We start from the raw sequence: 15,983 nt of genomic DNA, 5'->3' as shown, positions 1-15,983 counted from the left end.
CATAATCATAACGAACCAGATAAATTAAGACAAGCTTTCCTTAATCTGAAATACAACCCTAATGCAGTGATTAACCAGATTTTAAAACCCAGCACAATTCATCAGGTTTGATTACGCCATCAAACCACTCAGGATAATTAACAGGACATAACAGTACTAGTAAACAATAACAGCTCCCCACAAGAGCTTTTCAATTAATCATAAGACTCCTACAATCAATGAGTGAGAATGATCCAACTCTCAGAAATGCAACTGAAGGGAAGTCTATGCTTAGATATAAGCAATCTCCTCATCTTAAACAAGTACTCACTAAGGATGAAAGGCAGTCCCTTCATTCTGAGCTAGGAAACAGATCCAAATGCCAACTGTGCCCCTTAATCAATAGCAACAGTGTAATTTGTGGCCAAAATGGTGCCATTCATCATATGCAGGACATTTACATCTGTATATCATCTATACCTAATATTATGTATTGACACATATGCATTTCATCTAACATTCTATATTAATATTGTGTATGAAGTACTCTCTGACAGTATGTATTAGACAAATGAACCTGATGTTAAGGGAAAGGCTGAATATATTATTATTATTATTATTATTATTATTATTATTATTATTATGCTTTATTTATATAGCACTGTAGATTTACACAGCGCTGTACATACAAACAATAAAATAGATAAAGTAAACCTGCCCATGGTGAACAATCTAAGAAATAATAGCATAATACATATAAATAATACATAACAATACAGGAAAGGGTACAATAAAGTATTTACATTGAATATACACAAATTCAATGTAAATACCCCAAACATTACTTTTAGTTCATATTTTAATATCCCTTAAGATGCAAATCTCTGGATACCCATTCCAAAGAAAATAAAAGCAGGGGGATGAATAGAAAGAGTCAGGAGAACAGGAATTCTTACTAAAATTTCTTTCCATCAATTTTGCTTTGAAGAGAGATTATGGTTTTTATGCACATTACAGAGATACACCGTTTGTACTTATCCTCACTTTTTCATGATTTGCTTAGTACCGCCTGTATACTACAGACATAAATGAAAATGGAATGTTCCCTCTCTTTTTGCCTGTAACTGACTCTCACCTTCTTCTGCCCATTACTGCATCTAATGAAATAGGTTTCTGAAAGCTCATGCAGAAAACCAAAATTATACCATGATGTCTAATCTAAAAGGCACTTAAGCATTCTTCTACTGTTCCTCCTTTGTGTTTTCTCATTTGAACTTAATTGTTCATAGGGCCAGTTATATACTTTGCCCATCCTTGTTCTTTGTGCTTACTAGGGATGCACAAGCATCCTTTTAGTCATAGCTTAATTTTTGTTCCCAGTTCTGCATCAATCTGCAGGGATTTTTTTAGTCTTTAGAAATATTTTTACCTATTCTTCTGCACATTTTTGTGCACTTTTTGACATGTGTACATTTTCAATGAATAAACAGGTTTGATATGCATTTTTTGAAAGATTTAGATTTTTTCGCTAGCAGTGTTTGAAATAGCCACAGTCTTGAATGGTTTTAAAAAATTATTTATTTATTATATTAGGTATTATTTATTTTGCATTTCATTAAAAAATGTTCAGCCTTCTTGTTCAGGAACTGTATTCAGCTCTGAAAAGTGGCAATTAAGCTAATTTTCACTGAAATGCAAATGGAACAATCCTTCACCAAACATGAACTGCTCAAATTTCTCCTCTATCTCTGTTCAGAACTCACCAGGTGAGTGGAGGAACTGTTCCTCTCATTGCCAAAAACTACAGCAGGCCTGTGTAATATGTTATCTCCGAAACCAAATTAATCCTGACAACAACAGAACCTTATGAATCTCCTATGAATCTCAAAGCCAAAACAGGGACACTGCATAGCACCTATGCACCTATCCTTTACAGGCTGGTGAAATGCCTTTTCCACAGTAGGCTGAAAATTGTGCAGGTTGTGATTAAAGGCTGACAAGAGCCTTGTTTAATCACCCTCCACAGCCCCGTTTCTAAACTGCTCAGACCTTCCCACATGCCCTTGGAGCCCAAACAGGAAGGCCCCCTCCTTTTATTGAATTATGAACAGTAACACCATGGAACAGTTTGGGGTATTTCCTGGCATTTCCTTTGGGGGCCCAACCACAAACACAGGACAGTCATCCTTGAACTTCTAAGAGTTTCTTTCCTTCCCTCCTACAGGAAAAAAAAAAGCACAGCTCTATAGATCTGGGCTTTTGAAGTCTCCCAGCTGGCAAGTCTTCCCATGGAGTTCAATGGCCTGCAGCAGGGCTGCTTTCCCAAAGCTGCCAGTTTAAAGTGTCAGTTCTTTTGATAAAGGGCTGGGAGAGTGCCACCATACTCAGCATAAAGTAATTCATAGATCTGGCTCCTGGGTGGCAGGTTTTTAAAGTTTGCCTTTGGGTTTATACAAAACAGCTGATCTAAACCTCAGACTGCTGGAAGTGAATGACAGGGGAGAGGCTGCTCTCTAATTGCCCTGTTCCTTGTTCATGTTCCTTGGAAATCTGGTACTAGTTACTGTCAAAAGAAAGGATAATGAACAAGATAGAACATGTGTCAGCACACGGAAACACAGCCTCATAGTATCACTGTCCAGTCCTACTGATCATTCAAAACCCTGATAAGGCCCGAGCCCTTATATAAACACAACATTGCTTCTTGGAGAATAAATTAGTATTTGTTATTCATGCATGGAGCACAATCCATATATCAAAGCTCTATGTCTGTTGTGGAGAAATTACATCATCTGTACATTTAGATTCCAATTGTTTATACTTGGGAATATACAATGCTTTCCCCAGAAGGTACTCTACAGCTGACTGGCAGAACCAACACAGAAAATATCTCCAAAGGGATAGCCTTGGATTTGTGAGAGCATATTTGCAAGGTAAAGTTGGAGGAAATGGTAGAAGTGTTGCAGGTAAAACAGCAGAGTCCTGTAGCACCTTAAACATCAATTTATTATGAACTTCAAGAAGTACAGGGAGTATAATATGCATAAGTATAATATGTTTTTGTGTGTACACATACACAAACGTTCATTCTCTATGGTTGGGAATGGGAGGCTGACTGTCAATACTGCACCTTCAGTTGTGAGCACTGTATACATACCTGAAGTTCTGGATTATACTCCCTCTACCTGACAAAGCACATTATACATCATGAAAGTTGTAAGATGGTACAGATCTTGCTTTAACAAGAAATATCTGTGAATGCTTGCAGAAAGACAAATTGTCTCTTGTTCAAGCAACAATCACTCCCATCAGCTTCACTTTACACATATGCAGATGTCTTTCCTTTGACTGTAACCATACAAATTTGACTGTATATTTATTTCCAAGTTAAATGTGCACATGTGTAATATGGGACAGCATGAAAAATGACAACAAGTGGTCAGATTTGGAAGCAGAAAAGCAAGGATTCCCAGGGCAGTATTTGGGTTTATACATAAAAGCAAACTGTTTTAGCAACAACAACCAGAACTGTACAAAGAAGGTTTTAACATACCCTACAACATATGTATGTTCCTAAATTCTGTGAGATTTGTTCAACACTTGTAGGAAATGGCAGCAGGATTAATGGAGCACATTCCATCAAATGTGGGTTAGATCCAAAAGATGACAAGTAGACATAACAATACTAAACTCTGACAATATGGTGCACATTTGTGATGCAGGATGTGCCACTGAAATGAGTCTTAGAATTCCTTGCTTCAGCAAGGAAGGAAGTGGATCAGATTACAGTTGCCCACACTTGCTTCCTGAAATGTATGCGAGTAATGTGAATACATCCCTGAGCTCTTGATTCATAATGACAAATTGGGCAGGTGTTCAATCCCCAATCATATCCTAAATCTTGGCCCATAAATATCCAAGCAAAACAAACTACTAGTCATCCAGAGTAACACCTTCTGTTACGTTCAATACAGAAGCAGACTGACACACTTTAAAGAATATGGAGCAAGAACCACTGTATTCTATTCACAATGGGCAGATGTCAAATAGTATTTCCAACACAAGATCTTATTTCATGAAAGATCTAAACTTCTTCTTAAACAAGTGGCAGCTTGCAGGAGTGACCCAGACTTTCCTGCTGCTTTAAAGCAGGAAACCAAACACAATTACTTCACATTCCAGCCCACCACCACCAAACACACACACTAAATGGGGGCATAGTGGTGGTGTTCACCCCACTCCCCACCTGAGTAGATGAAGAATGAGGTGGCAGAGATGACATTTGTGTCCCCCCAGCAGACACCACTTGAGAAGGCTGCTGCGGCTACATACCCCACTCTGAAATTGCAGAAGGTAAGGAGCTGCTAGTAGTGCCCCACCTGCCTGCCTAATAGGGAGATGAACATAACAACCACATTCCCACCCATCCACCACCCAAAGGAGGAGGCTGGCATACTGAAAATGAGGAAATGTGTTGGTACCACTCTCTGACCCAATGGAGGAGTGCAGCCAGAGGAAGATGAAGGCCATCATCAGAGACCAACCTTGGAGGTCCTTAGAAAAGTAGTGGCAACCACTCTCCAGAGCAGCAAAGGTCCTTCTAAGATATGAAGATGTGGCAAATGAGATGCTCCCACTATCCTGCCTCGCGAGGTGATCACTTCACTAAGACTACTGGTGGGACCAGCCCTGCAACATGAGCTACTTAACTTGACCCCATTTAGGGCAGTCATCATCTGTCCTATCCCCACTTGGCCCTCATTGTGTGCTGTTTCAGTTAGTTAGGGGGCTGAACTGTGAGCAGTTTTTGAGAAATATGTTGCCTTTTGTCTGGATTTTGAAGACCTATCCTTTTTGAAGTACAGTGTATTTTAGGTAAAGTTGTTACTCTCTACTAACTGAAAAATAGTGCAATCCTAATTCAAATACGCACTACCTGTAGGGAATTAGGATTAGTCGCAAATTTCTGCTGCTGGTAGAAATCTCCAGATATTGGCAGAAATGCTCTTCTTGAAATAATAGAAGTAATATTCGTAATCATTCATTCCCAGGTTCAAAGATGGATTTCCCAACAGCTGGAAAGAATAATAGGCTAGCAAGAAATTTTTTCAATTTTTTTCTGGTGTTTGAAAGTCTCAGAAAGTTGCAGAGGAATTATTCTGCAGAGGAAACACATGAATTTTTGTGTTAAACCCTGTTTGTTGTGTAGAAGGAGGTTCCTGCATAGAAAACAGTCTCCTGTACAGATTTTGTTTGTACAAAACAATAACAACACCCAAAACTCATTTTTCTCTGCACAATAATTCCTTTGCAACAGTTCTGAACATGTGAAAACAGGCAAAATACTACACATGAGAAGATGAAATAATTGAGATTTATATCCCTAGTGGATGATCTCAGAGATCAACCAACAGATCAGTCTATTGGCAGAATGACTCTGCTGGCTAATATCTACCAATGGAAGTCAGTGAAAGGATGGAGAAGAAGCAGATAAGGAAGAAGCCAAGTTAAATTAGCCTCAGATCACCTCAGGCCAATGGACACAGCCACAACAGTAGCACAAACCTAGAACATGTTGAAGGTAGTCTTAAGTAATTTCCAACACTAGTAGGCTGAAGGATCTGAGTTCAGCACAAAAGCAGCTGGTCTAGTGTTGGCTCTGCTCAGTCCTTAGCCAGTAAGGATTGTGCTCCAGCTCAGGGAATTTATTTAGTATTATTCACACCTGACTGTGTTTGGGCTACTCTAAATGTTACTACACTTACATAAGAGTTGCCAAGGGGTTCTTCTTAATGTGTTGTGCTTAAATGCACTTTGTCATGCACCATAAAATTGTGCGGATTATGCACATCAGCACTCACACATTCCTCCCAATGGCAGCACAGGTATGCTAAGGCCCTTCACAACTTGTCTCTCTATGTCCTTTTAAAATGTATATACTTCTCCTTTTAGACTACATCACAGTGACTAGATGACAGTACAGTGTAAGAAATATACAGTGAGCCCTTGGTATCTGCTGGGATTTGGTTCCAAGACCCCCTGTGGACATCACATTCCTTGGATTCTCAGGTCTCATTATGTAGAATGGTATACTAAATGAAATCACTTAGATAAAATGACAAAATCAAGCTTTGCCTTTTAGAAATTTTAAAAATGTGTTTTCAAGCTATCTGTTGATGCAGACTGTGGATACATACGGAGGGCTAACTGTATTTAAATGTTATAATTTTTCATGGCCCACTACCATGGAAACAAGGTTCTGTACAGAGCTCACATCGGAGAGGTAATGTATAAACTAGTCTCAGGCTACTGCATCTACATTGCAGAATTAATGCTGTTTGATATGGCTTTAACTGCCAAGGCTCAATGCTATGGAAGTGTGGGAGTTGTAGTTTTGTGAGATATTTAGCCTTCTCTGTCAGAGCTCTGGTGTTACAACAACCTACAAATCCCAGGATTCCATAGGATGAAGCCCAAGCAATCAACACTACTATTTATGTCATTGCATAATTGGATTCCCCATTTCATCTTCAGCAGACAAAGCTGCCTTGAAGTACTGGCCCACCCACCTGTACTGCCTACACTGTCCAGTAACATTTTCTAAGGTCATGGGCAGAGTTATTTGTGTTGTGCCTTTTAGCTGGTGATGGTAGAAACTGAACCTGAGACCTTATGTGCTTTACCATTGAAACAGAGTCTTGCCTATATATTTAATAGATGGTAAGATATCCAAATAAATTTCTTTCCTCTAACCTCTTTCAAAATACAGTCTGAGTCTGCCCAAAATGCTTGAGATCAGAAGTGTTTTAGATTTTGGATATCTTGGAAAGGGGACACATATCTAAACAAGAAATTTGTTTATCTATCATAGCCTTAAGGTAATTTTATATACAATAGTTTTAATAATTTTATGCATGAAACAAAGTTTGTGTGCGCCCAATCATCAGAAAGCAAAGATGTCACTATCTCAGCCACTTATGTAGACAATTCTGGAATATTTCAGATTTCAGAATTCCAGATAAGGGATACTCAGCCTGTAATATATCAAAGTGACTACAAATTAATAAAAGGTACACTTGAAATCAACCACTTAAGACAGTGGTGTTCCATGGATAGATTTTATCAGAGTTCCACAGTAATATCTGTAAAGCCATAGAGGGCATTTGTTCATATACAACATAAATCTAACAAGCCTCTCTGTTACTAACATGAACTGTGAGTGTGTCTAGTAGAATAACTTCCATGATTCTCCCTCTGCTGTGCAGACATTCCTTGAGAACAGGATATTAGAAGTGCACTACCCTAAGATGGAGCCAAGAATGACCACAAGAAAAGTTTTTAACTTGATGTTAAGCTGTTTTCAGCTTGATGTGAGCTGCTTTGGGTCCAGTGCTGGGCGAACAGAGGGATATAAATAAAATAAAATAAATAAGAAATGCTGCATTTTGCAACTGATTTGGTTAATTCAAGAACATAATTGCTCAGTTTTTAGAGAATGCCAAACTTTTTTGGCACTACAAGAATAAACCTCTGGTTCAAGCATTCCCATATCTCCTTCTCATATGTTTTGCCCAGACTCCAGTTTGCTTGATCAGATAAAATGATGTAATCGGTGAAAACTCCTGCTGAAATAAATCTCTTAGCCTTAAAGGTAACAAAATGCTCTTTGTTATTTTGCTGAAACAGGCTAATATGGCTACCCCTTTGGAATGAGACTTATTCATGTCATGCCAGATCAGGGTTTTTTTGGGTTTTTTTTTTTTGGGGGGGGGGGGAAGCCTGCCCCACCCATCCTGCAGTGCTCAACATTTCCATAAACACTTGCTGTCTCTTCCTCTTCTAACTTCATTACAACTGTATGCTTGCCCTTTCCATAGCTGTAGAATGCATTAGTGTTTTTTTGAGATGACCAACAAGCCTGGACTATTTTCCGTGAATAAGGCTTCACTAACCATTTCCAGAAGATGGGGAGGCCAAGTTAGTAATTATCTTCTTAACCATCTAGAAAGGCCCTAAATCCTTACTGATCTTGAGGACTTGTGTTTTTTTTTAAAGCTGACCATTTCAAACTATGCTTCCATTTGATTTCATGCTGAACTATATAGTACTGTACCTAAGAATCACTACATTTTTAATTTGAATAGAAACTGATGTTAAAGAGAGTGATTTTATTCTTGGTAAATTTCAGACATTTGTATTAAAACAGAATTCATAGAGGAGTTGAAGCACAAAAGGACAGCTAATACTCTGATAGCACAAGAAACTTTGGAGCTTTAATCACCGTGCACTAATACTGAAGATTAGATCCTAATTATGAGAAGAAGATTGAAAACAGTTGGACTACAGCTTGACCTTAATCTGTCTGGAGACTGTTTATGTATTTTCTTTGTTTACTGTTGAGTATTGGACCAGTTTTTGGAGAAGAGCAAAAAAATGAGAAAAATAGGATTGGGTTCAGGTGTGGCACCATATGAACAAGCCTCAGACTCGCACACTCTTATTCCTTTCCATGCTACCTGGTACTTGCTAAACCATCATTTGACAATTTACTCAGATGCATGTTCTGTGTCTAATTTCATTCTCACCCCAGTTCTTACCATGTACAATGTGTATATATCTGCATCATACATAGCTAATATTTTAGTTCATGCATCCGAGGCAGTGGATTTTTTTTCACAAAAACTCATGCTATCATAAATCTGTTATTGCCATAAGAGTTTCTGCTCTCATGAATGAGCCCCTGAATCACTCTTTCCTTCCCTCCCTCCCCATTCCTCTCTTGCCCATGTTTGCCAAGTACCTTCACTATTCCCTATTACTGATTGTCAGCACATGGCTTTAATATGTGGGATTGACAGCTATGGAAACTCCAGGAGGTGCCTGTACCCCATTCTAACACAACAAGCTAAAAAGCATCTGAGTAAATAGACCCAATCTACAAAAGCTTATACAACAACTTCTTTTGCACAGTTAGTCTCAAAGGTGCTACAAGATCTATTTGCATAAAACTATGGTTAATTTTATGCTTTGGTATATCAAAACAAACCAAGGTCAAAACATAGCTTTGAAGAATTTTGAAGATGGCTTCTTTCAACAAACGATAATTACAGTAAGCTTTTGATGTAGCCCTAAATTCTGGTTAATAAAAAACAAAAAGAAAAAGCTTCCCATCTCTCAAAATGGGGAGGGTATGCATAAGAGCCGAAGGCTTGTGGCTTCTCATTCCCATCAAGATAACATGGTTTATGTCCAAATGCAACCACCATCTCCCAAATGAAAGGTTATGGCAGATTGTCTTAAAATATAAAGCTCTTCCTCAGTTTTAAGCCACAAGCAAAATTCAAATGGCCTATCTGCATGGCAGCCTAGAGCCCTCTACCACACTAACTAACAGTGGCAGTCATTTATCCTGCCTACCAAAAGGCAGAGGTGTGGCCTTCAGGCAAGCAATGTACTCTATGTACTACTGAGCAAATAAAGGAGAGCAAACATTTTTTTCAAAACCAGCTATTAAATATTCAGACAAGCCAATGCACAGGAGAAAAAGAAGAACTGGGTTGGGGAACAATACTTTGAGGAGGGACCATAAACATATGCTTTGAACACAAAATATCCCATGTTCAGTCCTTGCATCTGCTCTTACAAAGGGAATCAGGCAGCAGGCAGTGGAGAAGATCTTAGTTTCCAATGCTTCTTAAAAAAAGAAAAAAGTTTCCCCCAGTTTTCTCTCTCTTATTATACCTGCTATTCTGTGGAATATGCATTCCTAGCTCTGTACAGCTTCTAACTGGCCCCAGAAGCCATCTGCCCACAACACATCAAAAAATGTCCAGCAGCCTTTTGGATTTGTGTTCTGCAAGGGTTCCCTCTGGCCTACTCCATCACTAACTGTTGGGCAAACTGACCTCCCTAATCGAACTCCAGAGAGACACAGAAACTCACCCAGCTCATCCCAGAGCTGTCGGCATTTGTCTGTCATGCCTGTCCCCTGCTGTCTCCACAGAGCAAGCCGTGGGTCTGCCATAAACTGTTCAGTGATTAGCGTCAGCATCCTGGCTCCATTGGAATCTCTCATGCGCAGCATTTCACGGACCTACAGAACAGAAGGAAAGGGCAAGAACTTTTATCTACATGGTGACTGGATTTAAATGGAAACAAGGATAGGCTTCTTGCATGTTTCAGGTAACCAAGGATTAACTCAGTGGATGTATGTACTTCCCCAAGGCATTTGATAACATGCTGCCTGAATATTTGTGAAGATGTGTCATTGCAAGTACACTCTGCCTAATTTAAGCTCCAATCATTTCAAGGCGAACATGGTAATCCCAGGTGAGGGATCTCTTCCCTGAAAACCAAGAGACAGGGAGATAATGCTGGTCTTAGCCTGTAAAATCTACAATTATCAGAAGCAGCATGGAAGACCGGTGGCCAGGTGGTAATTCCCACACTCATCTTTCGGAGTGGACTATACCCATCATACCCAAGTTATGACTTAAATACAGACCTTGTGCAAGGTTTAGGCGCGTTAGTGAGCCTCCAAAGTCCGGCCTCCCCCAGAGTAAGGGTGGAGGTGGATATTTGTGAAAAAAGGATGTGGATGGAGAGAATAAGAGGCAGAGGGAAAAAAGGAATGGAAGATGAAAGAAAGGTTAAGGATGAGACTAGAAGGGAATGAATTAAGAGAGAGGCAGGTGGGAAAGTTTATGAAGGGAGTGTTGTTGTCTTTTGTTTGATATATGTATGTAGGAATGTCTGAATTTATGTGCATTATTTTATGTATGTGAGATGTTATGCGTGAAATAGTCGGTTTGCTGGATATGAATGTAATGATTTAATTTTGTATATTTAATAATTTGTAAATAAAGAATTTATATTAAAGTCCTTCCTCCCCTATAGCTGGGAGTTGGCAATTCTGGCTGTGGAGATTATCACACAAAGGAGCAAAGTGGATTGCTCCCATTCTTAACCTGTGGTATTTCAAGGGGGAAGATCATCCCACGCTTATCCCATTCTTCTCCCATCCATAAAGAGTAATGGACCCATCATTTGGTATTAAAGGGAGTTTCCAACATGATGTTGGCCATAAACTGCAAATTTGAACACCTGAAAACTATGGGCATATATTTTGCAGCTGCCTGTATACCATGGTTGCTTGAGGCTCTATGTAACTAAAATACAGATGAACAAAAGTTTTTAATTCAAATGTATTTGATCCTTTATGAAGGTCAATAATAACTATGCTATCAAGTTTTCATTCAGATGTTACCATAAAATGTGGTTTATCATTATATGAATGGGATTTGGACTTGTCAACTCCCCTGGAATGAACATGGAGACTCTAAACTTATCTTCCATTTTTAATCAACTATAGCTGAGGGGTACAGAATATCCAAATCCAGAAAAAATGTAGTTAACTTTTATTACAATTTTCAGTACCAAGCCCATTTCAAATAGTGATCTATGCAATTTACTTGTTCTAATAAACCACAGTTCAGATTAACCATAATTTAAGGTTTGGACAGAACACAAAAGTACAATTAATTGGCAAGGCAAGCTTCCAATCCTATGGTATAGGAGAAATGCCAGAGGCTAGAGAAGAAAATAAACCATAGTTCAAATGAAGTCTTAACATGTTCAAAACTGTCTACGCCTCATCATTCTGTATTTTGTTGTTGTGTGCCTTGCATTTATATTCCTGTAACAAATTATCCTCTACTTGATAAAAGTAGACACAGGTTAAAAACACATTGCAGAAAAAATCTTACTTTAACTGCCCTGCTCAGTGCTAGGGAAAACTGGGAATTGCAGTTTATTGTGGCACCAGAGCTCTCTGACAGAGAAGGCTAAATGTCTCATAAAACTACAGTTCCTAGAATTCCTTAGCACTGAAACAGGGCAGCTAAAGTGGTCTCAAACTGGATTATTTCTGCAGTGTGTTTTGGACCACAGTAAACCAGTATTTCCAAACCTGGTGTCTTAGACTAGAAAGTTGAACTTCCATTTCCAGTTAGTAGCAAAATAGCATTATGTATACATCCTAAATTAGAGCTGACTGGGGGATTGACAGAAATTGAGAGAAGCTGCAATACACATTTCCCAGTCTGGTTAAGCATACAAAGCATTAAGACTATGATCCCTTGTTACAATTAATTGTATCATGTCATTCACATACAAACCTTGCATATACTAGCTACTATATAAAGTAGTACATACTCACACACTCAAAATAACTATAATATTTTGCATGGTAAAATTTTGGAGATCTGTATTGAGGAAAACAATGTCAGTTTGACAGAACATAGAAATGAAACAAAGCGTTTTCCTCATCTTTGCATCATTCCAAGGCTACTAAGACTGCACTGCCAAATATGTCCATTTCTGCTCCTCTAGACAGGCACATCATCTGGCAAACTAATCGGAAGCAAGATGCTTCCTATAACATTCCCTCTGAGATCCATGAGCCAATGAGCAAGTGCAATACAAACCATGCAAATGCTGCCTAACCTTTACAAAAAAGTAAGGGCTGTAATCTTCAAAGCACAAGAAGCTGCACCTCATAGGGAAAAGATCTGCTAAAGTCCAGGTATAATATAATCTTTCACATTAAATGCATAAAAAGTCTTTGCCAAGGCAATTGGGGGGGGGGGGGAGTAAGTCAGTGCTCACCTTAGCAAACATGGAATTGAGTTGTTTCCCAGAACCATAGTACCCTCCTTGGGAGAGGAAAAGCTTCACCTGCTCTCGAACCTGTTCCTCATCCAAATGCCAGCAATTCTCGTCATCAATGCTGGCCCCTGCAGTGGGATCCGGCGCACCTGTGGCAAGAAAATCCCAGCAATTATAAGTAACCATGAGTAGAGGCATCATCAAGATGGAACTATTACTCCAAGCCAACTACCTGTACAAAAAGAATCCCATGGAATTCATTCCGAAATGGTGCTTCCTGTTTTTTTTAAGACAAATGAGAGATTAAAAACCATCCCTTTTATACTCTACGCACTGACAAACTAGACTCTCTGGCTCTTGCTGAGAACTAATTTTTTTATTCTGCTGCAGAATAACTATTCATCATACACATACTCTTTGTGCTTGTAGTTAGTTGTTGTTTCTGTCATTGTTCTACAGACTTTGTGTGTTTTATTGTAAAAACTCAATACCCATCCCTTTTCATAAACTAGCACTGGAGTGTTTTCATAACTAAGTTTTATTTTCAGTAAGGAGCAAACAGCAGAGAGGCATTAAAACCAGGCCTTTATTCATTTATTTAAACATTTCTATCCAGCCCTGTATCACAAGATCTCAGGGTGGCATATGATAAAATCAATTTAAAACAGGCAGGAAGAATTTAATTGTAAAAGCATCCGAAGAAATATGACTAGTTAATTAATTATAACAATTTAAAATGATATTATGATTCTAGTTAACAACAGTTTAAAAACAAAAGCATCCGACTCTGAAGGATGGGTAAAATGAATGCTATAAACTTGAACAAGATAAAGAAGACAATGCCTCAATCTACAAATAGCTGTCCAAAATGATAGAATGAAAGACCAAACAAAAATGGAGGAGAAGAGTTCAACTCTATGATGCTACAAAAGGTATTAAAGGTCTATATTGTCATTCATTTATTCTCGGTGCAGTGGCTCTTGAAATGAGCTAGGATCAAATTGAGCGTCAATCTTTCTGGGCTGTTTTGTAACACATAAATTTGGACTGATGCTACACATCTGCCACAGAAAGGATTCCACAGACTAGACACCCCAGATGCTCTGCAGATGTATATACTGTAATTTCCATCGTTCAGAGTCCCAATAAGCAGTCTTCTTGTGCTGATTCAGCAGTGCAGTTCCTGAGACCACCCAGTGAACAACATATGGTATAAGCAACATACACTTGCTAGATTCAGGGATGCAGTTGGGATCCATGACATGTTTTGAAAAAGGCATATACAATACTTCTGACACAATTATTCCTAGTCGGTAGACAGTGGGGATATTATTTCAGATGGATGCCTCACAAGAAGTTGTGTAAAGCAGTTGCAGGATCGCCACCTGCGACAAAACAATGTGAGGATGGTTATGGAAGATCTATAGTAAACATTCTCTTCAACCACTTTTTCTCAGTTTTTATCCTGGAAGAAAATGGCTGCCTTTGGTGTTACAGGGCTGGACAGGTAACCCCAGAACAATCAGTATCTTGTCCCATGGCACTCTGGACCACTAGTCATATTGACAGGTATGTAAGCCTCTTTTAAGTGATTAAAATGAAACGAAAATGAATTATTAAGTAGACATAGCTAACCTTCTACCAGCCTAGTTAACAGGAAAGTGAAACATTAAAAGCACCTTGGGAAAAAAACAAGAATAATTGGGGAAGGGAATATTTCATCTCCCAGCCGTAGAACTGGTACTAGGTAACAGACTGTTTCCTGACTGTCCATGGCAAGAATATCCATGGCTGAGCCTTCTGCTGTCAGATGGGAAATTCTGTTCTTGCCTTTATCCAGCAGCAGGAGAGAACAGAAGGGGGAGAAATGGGGGTGGCTGCTTCGCTATGCACAGATAGTTAACTTCTGGAAGGCTCTGAGGCTCCATGCACACATATGATCAGTGTGTTCTGGGGGATGGTGGGCAGGACGTAGCATTCCCGTGCCTGTCTGTCTACCTGTCTACTTCTGAGTGCATTTGAGGAGGTGTCTCTGAGATTATTAGTCTTAGGAATTGAGTGATTGGCTCCCAATGGCATAAAAGAATCATTTTGCTTTAGCTACTGTTTAAGATGTCTCACATTGCTTTAGATAAACTGAGGCCCTTGAGACCATTTAGTAACTGCCAGTAACTCTTCTGCAATGCTTGCCATTCCAAGGATAAGATCCAAACTCTCAAATGCTCAACCAGAGTATTTTCTTACGGAAGAACAGTCAGGACTCAAAAGAAACAAGCTTCTGTTTCCCTTCTCCAATGCACCATGTCTCTCTGCTCCTTTCCTTTTGTTTCTCAAAATATTTCTGATTTGTTTTTCCACACCCACAAGCATGCTGGGCCTCTTATTTATTTATTTATTTCTCAGTCTTATATTTTAGCAATGCAAGGCATGCAATTGGTTTGCAGGAACAGCTGGTAGCCTAGCTGATGTGCCTTGTACAATTAACTGCTTCCTTGTAGAGGATCCTAATGCCACCAGACTGTATGAAAATCCTTACAGAGTCAAAAGGAGCTAAGCTCAAAAACGAAGGATGACAAGCTTTTCTTTTCCCACCTCTTTGAAGCCTCCAGAAAAAAGGAGAAGGGGGAGCAGTTTGTACAGGGAGAGGACAAAGCAATATTTATGAATCACTCAGTTGTAGCGCACTCCCATGAAATTAGACAGCATTCTGCATTGTTGTGTTGCAGTCAATTTGCACAAGGCAGGGGAAAAATAGAATCTATTTTCAAACCTTTGAAATGCTTCAAAGGCAGCTTTGTGGGGACCTGAACAATGCTGCTACTTTGTAGAAACTATCAGCATCTCTGCATCTGGATGTTTGACATCAGATAACAACAAAAACAAAACAAAACAAAGCCTACGTTCCTCCACCAGGCTGGCTCAGTGCATGGAAATTCCTGGATGAAAATCCATGACAATGAAAAATCATGGTGCCTGGAGCATGCTCTGCTGAACTCTAACCCATTTGCCTCATGCTTGTTACTACACTTCAGTGAGTAAAGGGGTCATCCCTGGAACAGCAAGACACAGGCAGAAAGAAGAAAGCAATGACGAGCGTACTTTCCAGTTCAGTCTACTTCACTGGAATCCTGCTGATCTCCATCTCTACTCCCTGTTCAGAGACTGCTGGTTAGTAAATGACACCTAGATCCTCCAGATGATGCACGTGACATGCAAAACCTCAGGCAAAAGTGTCGCTCCATTTCTTTGTCACACCCCTTGATGATCCCAGCAACTATTCTCAGTGCACTATATTCTTGCACCCTATAGGCAAGATGTTGTTGTTCATGACCAACAGT

General features: G+C 39.3%; 1 protein-coding gene across 1 annotated transcript in view; it reads right to left on the bottom strand.

Annotated features, from left to right (window-relative positions):
- Positions 1-15,983, bottom strand: part of ZSWIM5 (zinc finger SWIM-type containing 5) — a 172,616-nt gene that overhangs the window by 22,798 nt on the left and 133,835 nt on the right. Inside the window, exons 3-4 of the mRNA XM_089518295.1 lie at positions 12,646-12,794; positions 9,922-10,072 (exon numbers count right to left, since the gene is read on the bottom strand). Of these exons, the coding sequence (XP_089374421.1) occupies positions 9,922-10,072; positions 12,646-12,794 (300 nt within the window). The remainder of the gene's footprint in view (positions 1-9,921; positions 10,073-12,645; positions 12,795-15,983) is intronic.

The sequence above is a fragment of the Sceloporus occidentalis genome, unplaced genomic scaffold (assembly GCF_023333645.1).
Source record: "Sceloporus occidentalis isolate IW3139 unplaced genomic scaffold, rSceOcc1.0.p SCAF_3, whole genome shotgun sequence".
NCBI classification, from domain to species: Eukaryota; Metazoa; Chordata; class Lepidosauria; order Squamata; family Phrynosomatidae; genus Sceloporus; species Sceloporus occidentalis.
This window is presented reverse-complemented; position numbering and strand designations above follow the sequence as displayed.